Genomic DNA, 16,278 nt, shown 5'->3' with positions numbered 1-16,278 from the left:
GGCAGTTAATTTGCATATCGCCCTGATTAGCCAATGGGAAGGGTAGCGGAGGTACGGCTAATTACCATGTTTCTCTTTTATTAGATAGGACTAGAGGCCTGGTGCATGAAATTCTTGCATGGGGTGGGGGGTGGTGGTGAGGTATCCCTCAGCCCGGCATGCATCCTCTCCAATCCAGGACCCCTCGGAGGATGTCCGACTGCCAGTTTAGGCCTGATCCCACAGGGATCCCTCTTGCAATCCAGGACCGCTGGCTAACCGCTCACCTGCCTGCCTGCCTGATCGCCCCTAACCGCTCTCCCCTGTCAGCCTGTTCCCCCTAACTGCTCTCCTCTGCCAGCCTCATCGCCCCTAACTGCCTCTGCTTCACCACTGTGGCTTTGTCCAGAAGGATGTCTGGACGGTCATCTGGAAGATATCTGGTCTAATTAGCATATTACCCTTTTATTAGTATAGAACAGGGGTGGGCAAACTTTTTGACTCGAGGGCCACAATGGGTTCTTAAACTGGACCGGAGGGCCGGAACAAAAGCATGGATGGAGTGTTTGTGTGAACTAATATAAATTCAAAGTAAACATCATTACATAAAAGGGTACGGTCTTTTTTTTTTTTTTTTTTTAGTTTTATTCATTTCAAACGGGCCGGATCCGGCCCACGGGCCGTAGTTTGCCCACGGCTGGTATAGAAGATAATTTGTAAACTGTATTGTGTTCACCATATAATTTTTTTCTTGTTAATGCACTTCCTTCTAACTCAAGAAAAATCAACAGAGAAAGGACTTTGCCCTGTTTATTTCAAGATTACCAGGATCTAGATTCTAGAACAGTATCTAATCATAACAGACACTGAATGAATGAAACTATGTCGCACACTAGATCTTCAACAGCATAGATCAGCTTTCAAATGCCAAGAAGGTGAAATACCCATTTCCTGAATGACTGTGTCAAACTTTCTGAGTTTCAGCTTATATAATCTATTAATTGAGGGCTTGTATTAGATAATCTCTAAATCTCTTTCAAATTCAAACATTCCATTTATAATTTAAAAAATAAAAAAATTAAACTTTTAATTCTGACAACTAAAAGTTCAGAATGGAAAGTCATGACACTGGGAAGGAAATTACAAATTCATCTAGTTTGCAATCACATTAGCAAACTGGGATCAGACCCTATGAGTGATCATGAAATTAAACACCGTAGTTCATTGTTTTCCAAACTGGACTCCTAGTTCTGAGTATATATTCTTGGAAGTTCATAAATTTTCAAGTTTACAGCCTTAAGATAGTTTTTCTTAAAGTCTTACTCTAAAGTTGTTCTTCAGTTGCAGACTACCATTGAATAAGAGTTTTTTAAATGATTAATACCATTATCCAATGTGAAAGAAAAAAAAATGGTGACTATAAAATGATTCTGAACCAGTATATTTAGGTGAGATCCCTAAGCCATGAAGATTTGAAGACATAGTTAGAAAAACTACTCTACCCATTTAGAGGTTTGCAACTACACATGGCACAAAGTTCTTTTTATGCTGGAGAAGAAACCACATGTCAAAATCATCTGAGACTTTTAAAGAAATTTCCAAATTCCTCCATGTACCTCCAAGGGTCCAAGGGAGCAAGAAGATAAGTTTGGGGGGAGGGGAGGGATCTGGAAAATTCCTGCACAAGGAACCCCAATTTCTTTGATTTCTTCCTATCTTTGGCACTGATAATGTTCTAGAAAATATATCCTTAGGAAATTTAAATGCAGCTGCAACTACATGTGCTATAAAGCTACCTGTAACTAAGTGTTGAGAACTGGATTTTCCTACCACTTCAAAAGCAGAGGAGCAGGATATCCCTGCCATGGGGATTCCATTGTGGCCCTCAGGGAAGGCTGGGGGTTAAGTATACAGGTTGGTAGGATAAGAATAAAGGCAAAGCTTTTGGTAATGAGAAAGCACTTGAACTGAGCTACTACTAGAAGCATAACTGTAACATTAATTAATTTATATATTTGTATGTATGTTTTTTTAAGCCAAGGATGGTGGCTAAGTGTATGTAGTAGGGAAAATAAATAAATAATTCTTAAATGTAATTAATTGAATATTTATAAAAGTTGGATGTAAGATATCAGATTGATAAACTACTTATATATCTGAATGTATTTTCCAGTTTGTGTCTAAGTAGTGCCCCTTTTCATAGCCGGTAGCTATTCTATGTAAAATTAAAAATAATTGATGAACCTGTGGATGCAGCCTGACTCCAAGGCTTGTCATACTGGGGTGTATGTTGGGAGCAGTGATTATATGATCTGTTCAACTGTTTTCTCATGGAATTAATCCTTTGTGTGTGCAATATCGAGAAAGTTTAATATGAGCTCTGATTTTGGTCTGTTAAATCTTAGAGAAATACTTAAGAAGGAAAATGTTAAATGTAACCAATCTTAGAACCCTTTAACTTTTAAAATTGCAAATGTTTTATATTTCTCTATTTTCTAAAAAATGATAACCTCTTTAAATGTAAAAAAAAAAAAAAGTGATAATACTGTACTTCAAGCTATCAACTACATCTACCACAGCAGCCCTGGCTGGTGTGGCTCAGTTGGTAGGAGTGTCATGCTATATACCAAAAGGTTGCCAGTACTACTCCCTGTCAGGGCACATACCTAGGTTGCGGGTTCGATCCCCAGTCGGGGTGTGTACTGGAGGCAACTGAGCGATGTTTCCCTCCTACATCAATGCCCCACCCCCCCACTCCAGTCCCTTCTTCCTTCTCTCTAAATTTAAAAAATTAAAGAATAAAAAATTAAATTAAATTAAATTAAAATCTATCTTTAAGTATCTGAAAACCTCAAATTGCATTTCCCTTTTGACTCACCTTTAATTTACCCTAGGTAAACATGGTACTTTTTAAAAAGTAGTACACAATTACAATCTAATTTATTCCTTTCCAATGTGGAAAACTATTCAGTTTTTAGTTATAAAAGGTCATTTTATTGGAGAAGACAAATTAACCAGAAAAATCACAGAACTAGGGGCTTTTAGAATTTATCATAAAACCAAACTGAAATGTGTATTTCCTACTTTCTCTCCCACTTTAGCACCTACCAATAAGGTAAAATATCTTCCAGTATATCCAATAAAATATTTCTTTCTTTTATGCTGCAATTCATCAGGAATAAAAAAATATTTGGAACACTTCCATGAAATAGGTCAACAATTAAAATTCAAGTATACCAGGTCATAGTTTAAATGGTATGAAAAAGACATTTTCTTCCCCTCTATAACATAAAAATTTAAACTTACCTTCTGTTCTAGTTCATTTTTCCGATAGTTAATAGTAATAGAGTAATAATGTCTGTTTAGTCCATGAATTAATGCCTATATAGACAAATGATTTGAAAAAGGACAAATTAATATTTTTCACTTTATTAAAATAAATACAACTGTCTGAAACTCTTAACATATCCTGTAGACAATACCTTCATTATCTTCTAAAAAAGGCATTTTATCCTAATAAAGATTAAATTAGTTCTTTTCTGAGCTACAAGTTTAGAATGAGGTTTATAGGTGTGGGTCACACATTCTTCAAAGCATGATCTAGAGCAGCACAAATCCAACAGTTTCAGTAGCCTTGCTCAATCAGAGACGGGGTTTGACCTCATCATAATCCAAATTAGACATTAATTATTCATAACTTATTAAGCCTAATTTTATGATAGCTTTGGAGAATCTTTGTTATTTCAAAATTAAAGCCTAAAAAGGCTTTTATTGCTTCACACACAACATTAATGTGGGATCTCCCTTCTTAATTCAGTTCTAACAGATTCAAATAATTGTGTCCCCACATGTCTCCCAATGAACAAAGTAGTTTGTCTTACTGGGTCTATTTAGCTCATGCTCAATCTCACTAACCAGATATCCCTCCCACTCCCTAACTGCACTTGATCTCCAAGACAAACAGGCAAATCATAATAAAAATTTAATTAATGGTATGGCTTTATTAAGAAACAATAACCCTGCATGTGCTGGAATCCATTCACAACTGCTCAAATATCTAACTCCAGCCAAGAAAGTTCAGAGGGTCAGAATGGCATTCTGAGGGACCCTTATCAGCCTGCTATATACCTCGGACATATTTTCAACAAGTATAAAAATAAAGAGGGTTGGGGTAAGGGAGGCCAGGGGATTGTCAAGGGCGGGGGAAAAAAAGGAGAAACATGTAATACTCTTTGTAATAATTTAAGCAATAAAAAAAAAAATATATATATATATATATAAAGAATCAAATTAGGACACGTATATAATACCTTAAAAAATAAAGAAAAAAATTTTTTAAAAAGAATAAAAAATAAAATAAAATAAAGAGGGTTTTGGGGTTAACTCTCAGGAAACGAAAGATAAAGCAAACCAAAACAACCGCCATGCTCTCTAATTATTAGATTTTAGAGTGTAGGTGTTACGGTATTGAGGTAGAAGGGGTGGAAAGGAACTATTTAATAAGCACCTAGTATCCGCTTTATACATAAGTCTTCTAATCGTCACAACAATCTAGTAAGTAGGATGGTTCCATTTGTATTTTGCCAGATAGGAAAATAAGACAATAATCTTAATTTGTCCCAGTTTATAGCTAGTAAAGGTAAAGCTGGGATTTGGATCCAAGTGTTTCTGATTCCAAAATCCATGTTTTTTCTGCCATACAATGCTATAATGTGCCTTGGGAAATTCTTGGATTAAGTCTTTGAATTTTAAGTTATCAGGATAAAAACAAAGCAGAGCTTAGTTTGCTAGCAAAAACCACTCCATAAATACCAAAATATTTTAATACATACTGTAATAAGCCACTTATATTCTTAACATTTGCTATAATAAAATAGTTGATATACAAAATTAAAGTACTTAAGAGCACTTATTAAATCCTTATCCATTTTAATAATCATCAGGAGCAGTCAATTAAATTTCAGTGTATAGAAATGCTCTAGTGTAGAGATAAAAAAAAAAAGTAGAACTAATGAGGGCCTTTCTCAAATACTCATCTTTATGCAAATTAGGAAAAGTATCTGTTGGGTGGAAGAATTAGAAAAAGGTGCCCAGTCCTCCAACCAGACACAGACTGGCTGGAGAGCGGAGCTTAGATTTCAGATGCCAACTGCCCCCTCATCCAAGTACCTTTGTGCAATATCCTAACTACATAATTCTACATATTGGCCATACAGTTAGTAACAGCTATGGTCAATAGTTCTAGAAGTCAGCCAATGTGCCCACAGACAGGTCCATATTCTGGAGATTAACTGTACTACTGAAATATATAGTTTGGTATTTGAAGGCACTACCTACTTGATTTTCAATTACATTATTTAGATAAAAGTATTAAAACTAACAGAGGCAGTGTGAAAGATTAGCAGGTATAACAACAAAGCAAACATAAGTTTAAATCAAATGATATCCTCAAGCCGTCTTCAAATTTTTCCTCATCTGCTGTGTACCCCCCCCCCCACTGAATTTAGCACAAATCATAATTAGCCATGTGCAGTCCTCCTTCCGCATGAGCCCAAAAAGCACAGCTTATTGTTCAGCTCAGAAGATAATAAATTCTCTCAAATTAACCAATCTAGTTGAATTGAATTACAAGTTGTGGTTACATATGCCAAATATATGATTAGTTTTATCAAGAAAGAGACTAAACTTTTGAAAGGGTCAAACTGTAAATAAAACACAATATACCAGCAAATGCCATAGTATGTTAGGCAGAGAAAGGAGAAAGGTATGTAGCCAGAAAGTTTCTTAAAACATCAACACTTACTTTTTAAGTTACAATTAACAAAGATATGGCAGAGTTAGGAAAATTTAAGCAATTCTTCATTAAAACAGGATTATATTCCAGAAGCTCATTCATTACTTGGCTATTTGAAATCTGCAACAGTTTCTCACAGAAGAGCGCTCTAAAGCACAGTTCTATTCTATAATATATACTGTGGGCTAAATAAGCGTCTGGTGTCTGACCACTTTTTACAGCACCACTTGTAGGACAATATATTTTCATTTATTTACAGAGCTTAGCTTACTTGGCTCTTGGATATCCTGACCCTTTATTTCTTTGCTCAAAGCCTGCCACCCTTTCAAGAATAAAGTTCTGCCTAGGTTGGAACTCAGTACCAATCTAAGATGTTATCTATTCTAGAGGAAGAATGGTTTAGAGGAGGAACTAGACAAAGGGGAGTTTGGAGACCCTTCCTGCTGATCAACTTTCAGGTTATTTCTATGCTTCTCTAGTTAATATTTAGAGCAGAGCTTATAATTTTGTTGGTATGACAAATTTAAAACAAGTACACAAATAATCATCACAGTGAAATAAACTTCAAAATCAATCACCATCTAAATTATTTATATTTCCGTATTCACAAAATAATGCAGTCTCATACATTAACAAAAAAGTATATAGTGTAGGCATTATACTTTCCCCTCTCTACCAGGATTATTAATGGCTTCCCTTATTTAAAACATTAAAGTTCATATAAACTTTGTCTATTAGCTTTGTCTTATGGTAGATAATTCAACATTGTTAGTGCTTTTAAAATAACATTTTCTAAAAGCAGTATGTTTCATTGTAGACAGTTAAAGAAATATTTGGAGAAGGAAAAATAAGAAAAAAAAATCCTTCCATCCAAAGATAAGTAATACTAAAATTTTGGTATAAATACATAGGCAGTTTATAATATATATTTGCAACTTGTTTATCTTACTTTATAATCTTTTTCTTACTTAACAAACTTTCCCAAATTATTAAATACTACTGTCCAATAGAATCAGATTTTTTTCAGCATTACTATAAGAATACTGAAAAAAAAAATCAGCATTAGAAAAGCATAGTGACCACCAGCATGAGTGATGGCTGCTGTCAGTTTTCTATCCCCACTACTTGACAGTTGGTTTAAAAGCAAGATCCATCTCAACACGAACTAGTTTTCCTTCAAAATAAAAAGCATGTCCTTTCTGAAGAGCTTCTGATCCCCGAGTTAAAAATTCTGTTAACATATCACCACATTCTTCTGGGTTGCTTTCTTTGTAGCTTGTTTTAGAAAACTAATTGTTTTAAGGTGTAGCTTTTTTCTGCCACTTTTTAGCTTGATTCCATTTGAGTGTTTTAGTACTGAAACTGTCTTAATACTGTAAAACACCCAGATATATGTCATTCTGATGGGCGCTATATAAACTGTGAAATAAATATACTTACAGATTTTAATTGGAAGGCAAAACAAACTAAAATAAGAAAAAACCAATGATGCTTTATAAAGTCCATCTCAAGTTACAGACTATAAATTAGGACCAAAAAATACAAAGTGGACAGGGTAGAATAGAAAGAAGCAGATTTTTAATGTTGATTATACTCAATTTTTCAGGTTAAAACGCGGTGTTTAAATTTAAAAGATGAAATCTGCAACAGGTGGCTATTGACTTGCAATTAGTGAAAACTTCTGGCAGAAACATACCATGAAGTAATCACAATGATCTTGGATTGTGAGATGCTACTTAACCTTTTGCAAAAAATAATGAAGTAGTATGATGCTATGGGGGTTTATAAGAAAGGTCATTATCACAGGCTAAACAGGTCCAATAATATACTCTCTTGGAACATGCAAGCATGGGCTTGTCTGTACCCAATCAAAAACACTGGTAGCTTATTTCATACTCATTATACTTTGCAGTTTTCCCTGACTTATGAAAAAAATTTCCCCCCAAAGTGACACACCTCAAATCCTTTGAAACAAAACATTTCACTCTGATGGAAGATTTCAGATTACTTTTGACTGCTGCAGAAGTAAACTTCTAAAAGTACAGTTAGCAAAGTATCAAAATATAACAAAGGCTTAACCATAAATAACTACTAAAAGTACAGTTATCAAAGTATAACAAAGGCTTAACCGTGGATAACTACTAAAGCCACAACTCCCCAAAGACAATGGTATCGCAGCGTAAGGTTTCAGAGGTGGAACAGCAATAGCTACTATGAAGACTCTGTCCTACGTGTTCTATTTAACCAAACATGGTATTTCTGTCCTTTTAATTAATCTTCAGAGAAGCAATTAACTGTATAGACACAGGTTGTGGTGCATTTAAAAACACATTTAAAATAATTTTTGCAGATTATAAAGACTTGTATAAAAACAATGAGGCATGTGAATGATACAAAGAAAACATTAATCACTCAGGAGGATATTAAGTGTTGAAAACTGTAACGGCTGACATCACTTCAAACAAGATATAAATGCTAATCAAAGGTAATATATAAATATGTTTTGTAGGACTTGATTTAAAGGTGAGGATTAAACAGAAAAAGAAAAAAAGTTAAATACTGTTTGGGAATTATTTCTGGGCACCTCTTAAAATTTACATCAATTATGAATGACCCCTAATGCACTCCACCTGGAACTTCTATTGATCCTTACCAATGTTAACCATGCAAAGCCATAAGGTTATTTCAAGATAAAGATTATACTATGCTCCCCAAAAGGGTGTCCTCAAACTATTAGGAAAGTTGAAAGACTATACTAAAAACTAACTCACATAAGCAAATCTAACTTTTCAACAATATTTTCATAATCTTTTAAAGCACAAAAAAAGTAATCATATACAAGTTAAAATGCTAAGTGTTAGATCTCAGAATGGCCATTTTTAGTAGCTTTTAAAATGTAAAACATAGTTTTTAACACATTATCAAGTAGGGGCATTACCTGGATAGATGGCTTGTTTAAATGACCCAGATTTGAGGTTGTTTGTCTTGGTTCATGTCCTAGGACCATCATATTAGCATTGATCAATCTGAAGGCATCAATAACAACCTGTAAAAACAAGGTGTCAGGTCAATTCTCTTTTAAAAAGCAAGTGATGATGCCAAGCAACAGTGGACAAGGCATGATCAACTTGCATCTGTTTCTGGCCTATTTCCAGAAAATCATTTAATTATAATATTAATAAAAAAGAGCCTCCTGCTGACTGTGCCATCAGCACACCACCCTCAATCTTGTAATGTAAGGTGACACCAATTATTGCAATTTTCATAAGGCAGTAAAGAAAAATATTAACTTTGCATCTTTATTATTGAAGTGCTTCATTACTAAACTTACACTAAACAGCCTTCAGTGGTGTGCATATGTTTGTCACCTAACGTTTACCTAATCAAAATGAATGACAAAGAGAAACTAAAACTGAAAGTGAGCACAAGCTAAGGGACCACATCTAAAGCCCAGCCCTGTCACATCAATTATACCACCACAGTACTTGAAATGACAACAAAATTACAACCAGCAAGGCACTTGCTCCATGTATTCTCTTCTAGTCAGATACCTTTTACTTCTTGTGACTATAAAAGACTCTATATCTTGTGTGATGGCCTTAAGTGTCATCTGTGAAGCCACTGTCAAGAACAGGCAGGACAACACAAGAAAACCAAGGTCATCTATGCTTTAAGCCAGGAACATGGTATAGAATGACATGGCACGCAGTTCACAGTAAAGAAATAACAATAGGAATCCTCTTTGTGCCAAGTGTATTCAATATTTCTGTATAGAAAGACTTCAAATTCTTACATGATACAATGTCATCTGTTAGCTCTTACATATTAAGAGATTTAACAAGAATCACATACTGTCTCATAGCTTTTCTCTGTTTATTACCATGGATTTGAAAGAACTCATTAAAGCTTTTAAATATTGTAAAGTTTTAAGTAAAGCACCAGAACTTTGCCTCTTTCAGGGAATTGAAATCAATTACCGAGAGAATAAACTCAATACATTTATTTATCACATAAAAACAATCTTAAAGCAGGATAATATAGTATTTCTAAACTTGTCTTACATAGTGTTAAACAACTGGGATTTATCAACATTTTAAAAGCTATTGCTATTTAGTGGGTTCTCATTTGTACATGTTGTCTGCTAAAGAACAAGATTTAAAGAAAGAGAGAAAACAAAAATCTCCCTTTCTAAAAGGCTGCCACGAAAGGTCAACAGTATCAGAGTACAAACTTAAACCACAGCACTAGGAAAAGTGAGTCAATCTCAGGCCTCTATCCACTCTAAGGCAAAAACAAAAACAAAAACAAAAACAAAAAAAACAAACCCACAAAATCAACTTTGAATTTTGCTCTTATTTCTAACAGTTTGAAATTCCTCAAAGGTTCCTCTTGCCTCAAAATAAAACCAAGTATCCCCAAAATGTATGATTTAATAGTTTGTGAAACTATTTTCTTTTTATACAAAAACTACAATCCAGGTTTAACTTTCACATTTATATATAAATATATATGTCCATCTGTATACTTAAAAATTTTTCTAATCATGTTTTTCCATACAGCAATAAAAATAGGTACTAATATCAGACATTATAATACTTTAAAACAGTTGTCTAACATTTTCTATTAAAAAGCACATAAAATGAGATAAAATTAAAATGTAGTCCAAAGCAAAGTGACCATTTTGATAGATGTGCAACTTACATACAGAATTAAGAATTGCCACTCTTACTATTAGTGGTAAATACAAAAGAGCAAAGCATCATTTTGATCCAAATGTTTTTAGAATACTTGGTTTCCATTTTTAGATTTCAGTAAAATGATTTGTAGGAAAATACACTCTACAAAACCATGAAAATTCCATATATATAAAATGCCTATATACTTTTTTATATTGAACTCTTTCAAACAAAAACAGAATAGAGCTACTTTACATGCAAAAATATCTGTAATATTTCTCTGGAATATTATAAGCAGGTGTGAAACTTCATAAAAAAGGAAATTAAAATACCACCTAAGTAGATATCATGATCAGTTAAAAACAAATGTGAATAAAAATTTTAAATTCTATTACAAATTAAGAGAAAAATTCAACAATTCAATATACTGTTCAGCTAATAAATGATGGCCTATGTGAAACAACATGCTTAGGTGGACAATTCCTGAGTAGCAATATGATAGCCAATAGAAAATAAATACTTTACACTAAGATTAAAGGAATTTGCTGCCATCACTATAGCAACTGTCTAAGGAAACTAACATGTTCAACAACCTGCAGACCAAAATTAGACTTAGTATGCAATAAAAACATAAATATGGCAATAAAGTCTACATTTTAATTTCTGTACAATTTTATAATTGCTTTTTGCGCTGTGAGAATAAGTGGGTTTCTCCTTTAGAGCAACCTATCAAAATAGACTCATTAATGTCCAGTGCACTAATGAGCAATGGGTAAAGAAGGTGTTAATTATGCCACTGTACGATTCAAGAAAAAGCCCCAGTGAGCACTTGGAGGTGTGTACAAGCTGAAGGCGTTTCTCCATGTTTATGTATTTACAGCATGATGCAATAGAATGACAGCAAAGTGGTCACTCCATGGATAAGAATGAAAAGCTTAGATACAATATACTGAACAAAGAACCCCCAATGATTAATTAAGGCATTAGAGGGGGGAACAAGGCAAATAATCCACTTTTTGGAGCTATATGAATTTTCTAAGGAGTTTGTTTTAAAGTATATATACATCAAACCAGTTCAGTTTATGCCTTATAAATCCAAATAGGAATTTAGCAAAAAACAAAACAAAACAACACAAAAACTACCTACTTAATAAGTAATAAAACCTTGTAAGCTAAAGCATGAAGAATATTTTCAGGAATATGATGCTACACTTTTTTAATTCCCTTCCATGCTGTAGTCCTACACACCATACCGAATCTCTATTCACCAGCCTGATCATTTAATTTTTTCTGGTACAAGTGCCTTGAGACTTTTCAGAGGTCACTGCAACAGTAGACAGCTTATAACAAAACCATTAGCAGTTTGGCTAGCTTAGGGAAACCTCTTACTTTCCTTTTTTGTTTATTATCACTGCATGAATCTGCAGCATATGATAGTTTATAATTTCTCAGGCTTGTTAAATTCATGTTAAAGGTCTGTTTTCTTGTTGAATAAATTTTGTTCATATAATGCTGCCTATTTCATACACTCAGTCTTTAATAGCACCTTTGGTCTATGCGCAACTCACAGATCAAAACAGAGGACTAAAATAGGGGTTGATGATGCTATTTACATGTGTGATTCCTGCTGTCTTCTTGTTAGTAGCTTTAATATAATAGAAGACCTTGTCTGTTTTGTAATTAACACATCTTTACTGGAGAGATATTTGGAAGTGATTGCTGTGAATATACTGGTTAGTAAAATAAACACAATCACACACCACTTTCTGTTATCAGACAAATTTGTGAATTGTACACATTATATTCCAGATCAACAAACTGTGATATAACAGCCAAGTAGAAGACACATATTTATATAACCCTTATTTTTCTGAAAATATGTATTCATTCTGACCTTGCAAATATAATTAGCTTGTGGGATGTGCAGATTTCAGTATCATGGTTGCTTTACTAATTGCAACTCTTGGAAATAGACACTAAATATTTGGAAGCTGCCAATACAAAATAAAAACTACATCTTTTTTGTACATCTGTCTTAGCTTATAAAAGCAAAATAGTTTTAAAAACAATACTGTGTTCCATATTTATTGCAAGCCCACCCAAGGGTCAAGAAACTATCATTTCAATTTAATAACGAATATGGTTTAGGACTCAAAACTAATTATTTTTTAATCCCGCTTAATTCATATTTTTGGCTTTTTTCATGAGTATAGTACAGTTTATCCAATATGCTATTTATTTTTAAATTTGTGTTTTCATATCAACTGCTAGGTCACTGAAAGACTAAATTAAATTTCTAAAACACCAGTCTATATTTCCCAATTTTTACATTCAAAGGAACTTATATTTTTAAGTAACTCTTAAAATTAGTTAATACAAAGGAAAAGGTGTTTGAAAGAAAAATGCATAGCATTTCTGGCAGTAGTTATATAATTCATAATACCCCCTTCTCTTTTTTAATAGTAGCTGCTGCCTTTGGCATTTACAATTGTACTTACATTGAAGTCAATGACTATGGGAAGTGTTTATACAGAAAATGAACTAGAATAATTTTTTTGAAGCTTGAAAAAAAGTTTTAAACCTCAAAATCAATGTCAAACATCAGAAAAAGGAAAAAGTGTTACAATTCAGTAACCAGTTAAGTTACATATTTAAATTTATATAAGCCTACCACCATATAAAGTCTCTGAATGACTATAAAAACACTAGGTGTGGAAAGAAAAGCAACACCCATATCAAATATCCTTTATCACTTAGAAATGACCTGTTATCAACTGCTTAGGCTGTTTCCAGATTCTTTAAAAATTAAGGGTGCATGTGACCTGGGAAGTACTGCTGGGGTTTGTGATCATTTCGTTACTTCTGCTGCCATGCACTGCCAGACATCTACAAGAGAAAAACATCTATGTCTCTTGTAAGCCCACAGCATAAAAAATTCAAAGAAATCTTACTTTTTATGTCATTTCCAATGAAAAGCACTAAGAACTAAAACTGACTCATGCCAAATGCATATCACTGAATTGCTGTGATTTCTTAGTCTCAAGTCTGCAACATGCAAATTATTTATAAAATGTCAATTTTAACTTTGAAAAAGAAATTCCTATGTGTGTGTACATTTTCTTTCTTCATCCTTGGAGAATTGCTTACTGTAGTTAGAGATCTGTAGTACAACTTAAATATATTTGGAGGAAAGCGGGATGGGGTGTAACAAGCATAATGTACTTTTTCTGACAAGTGAAGACATGCATCAAAATTTAAACAGAAAAAACACAAGTTTTGAACATATATGCCTTAATGAAAAAAAAACTGATCTTTAGAAACTAGCATGGCAAAAGGTAATTAGCCATTTTTAGAGTCATGAAACTTTGTTAACAAACATATAATTAAGTCTTAAAGTTTGGCATGATTTTTTAGTGTACACATGTAGTCAGTCTGGTATAGGTGTTTAAATGCTTGAGATACTTTGGTGTCAGAATCCTCCCCAAGTTAGAATTCTGGATCTATCACTTACTAAGTAAGTGATCTAATGTAAGTTATTTAAGCTCTCACTGTCTCCGTTTGTGCATGAATGATACCTCACAGAGTTGGTGGTAAGATTAAATAAAATAATGCATATGTACCTGTCCCATAGTTACTAGTGTTACTAACTGTGGCAGTCATGGAATTGCCCATCTCAGATTTCCTTTCAAGAGAACCTGCTGTGGAGAACATAGCTGACTCACAGCCTCCAGATGCTGCACCTTCAGGTCCTCTGAGGGTTCACCCTGGGTCATGCTTCCCTTGGGTTGCTCCCAGCCAATGACTGAGCAACAGGGGTACTAGACCCTAGCCATTCCTGTCAAATAAGGGATTCCTCTAAAGGGAAACATTGCCTCAAGGACTCCATTTAGTCTGACTGAAACTTAGAAATACACTGCAATCTGATGCTCTTCTACCCAGTCCTACTTTTCCTTTGTCTTCCTCAGGATTAAACCTGTACTGCTGTCTGAAGGTGTTTCCCCTAGTGATCTCTTGCACATCTAATCCCATTTTGGCATCTGCTTCTTGGAGCACCCAAACTGACACAGTAAACAAAGCAGAGGACAGTGTTAAAGTTAGAAAAAAGCTATTCTCCAAACCAAATCAGAACTATGAATTTGGCATCCACAAACACCTGGAATACGAAAACATCAAAAGGAAATCAGGGAGAGACACTTAGGGCATATATTTCCTTAGGAAAATTCCTAATTAAAATAAAAATGGCATAGTTATACTGAAATTATTATTTTTTAAATGACAATATGTCTAGAATCTCAATGTTCTTGCAAGATAGATATTTCTAGACTTTACGTGACAAATGCACAGTGAACTTAAAAACTGAACTCCGCAGGAGACTCTTAATGAGCTACAAGAGACCCGATCATCTCTGGTCACTGGTCTGATCCCAACATGGAGTACCAGTTCTACCTGGTGGCTACTCTGTCAGCCTACATAAAATGAATGAAGTCCACATTCCTCTCTAGTAAACAAACTAAAGCAAGACAACTGGCATGCTTATCGACAGTTGCATATAAAGTAAAGGAATAAGAGGCTTGACTAAAGGCTGGGGCTTGACTACGTTAGCAAGGAGGTATGGAGGGTGAATGAGGGGAATAAAGGACTTACATACATTTGTTGTGCTTTAACATCACCTTCAAAGACAAATGCAAATATAGTCTTTAAACTGCCATCTCTCAAAAGGCAAGGTCATTTTCACAGAAAAAATATGTAAAGGTCAATTACTTTTCTATGTATCACTTTTCATATTTTTATTGGGCTTATTGATTGTACAGAAATTATCTTGTCTAATGTTCTCAACAACTAAGAGGTATTAATATTCTCAATTTATGGATGAGGAAAGCAAAAATCAGGGGACTTGATGATGCCACTACGATTTGTTTCAGACACAGCATGCCAAAGCCAGTACTCTTCATCACCAAGCTATTTGATATAACAGTTATCCTAACACAAAAGCAAAAAACAAACAAACAAAAAAAACTACTATTAGATTCAGTTACTTGACAGCAAGGTTTGAGTCTTAATCACCATTGAATATCCATCTCCCAGTGACTCTCTGGCACACATAATATGGTACAGAATAAATATCTATTGAAATGTGAAACGCTCCAAGAAAGCATTTTTGGATATTATTGTATACATAGTTTTACTATTCAGGTTTATTTTATATAGATAACATTCATTATCTATAAAAAATTTGATCACAAGCTTGACAAAAAATACACTTTACCATTTCCTCTGTTTTGAATCCATAAAAACTGTTTTATGGCATGCTGAACTGAAAAACTCAAACATCACTCAAGCACTGACCTGTGATTAATTTGAAATAAAAACTGCAGAGAATAAAGGTATTTTAAATGTAAAAAAGTGACAGTAAGCATCTATTAATTAGCTTGCTAGCAGCTAAGAATAATCACTGAAGAATCAACTATGACTAGGAAGAAAATTTACCACTACAATCAATTCTACCCTCTTCAGGAAATTACAATAACAACATTAAAACTGCCAAAACCAAGTCCCAGGTCCAGAAATATCCTCATCTACACTAATAAAAGAGAAACATGGTAATTAGCGTACGACCGCTACCCTTCCCGTTGGCTAATCAGCATATCCTTATGCAAATTAACTGTCAGCCAAGATGGCGGCCGGCAGCCAGGTAGCTGGAAGCGAACATGAGGCTTGCTTGCTCCAGTGACTGCAGACTCCAACGTTCCCCGCCTGACTTGCCCACCTCTGAGCTGCAACTCTAAGAAACTTTGTAACAAATATAGAAGCTAAACAAAACCCCAGAAA

General features: G+C 34.2%; 1 protein-coding gene across 1 annotated transcript in view; it reads right to left on the bottom strand.

The window, feature by feature from the left end:
• Nucleotides 1-16,278, bottom strand: part of PSMD14 (proteasome 26S subunit, non-ATPase 14) — an 83,197-nt gene that overhangs the window by 14,802 nt on the left and 52,117 nt on the right. The window contains exons 7-8 of the mRNA XM_014534127.1: nucleotides 8,712-8,819; nucleotides 3,286-3,360 (exon numbers count right to left, since the gene is read on the bottom strand). Of these exons, the coding sequence (XP_014389613.1) occupies nucleotides 3,286-3,360; nucleotides 8,712-8,819 (183 nt within the window). The remainder of the gene's footprint in view (nucleotides 1-3,285; nucleotides 3,361-8,711; nucleotides 8,820-16,278) is intronic.

The sequence above is a fragment of the Myotis brandtii genome, unplaced genomic scaffold (genome assembly GCF_000412655.1).
Source record: "Myotis brandtii unplaced genomic scaffold, ASM41265v1 scaffold125, whole genome shotgun sequence".
Lineage (NCBI taxonomy): Eukaryota > Metazoa > Chordata > Mammalia > Chiroptera > Vespertilionidae > Myotis > Myotis brandtii.
The sequence above is the reverse complement of the archived record's forward strand: the minus strand, read 5'-3'. Positions and strand labels throughout refer to the sequence as shown.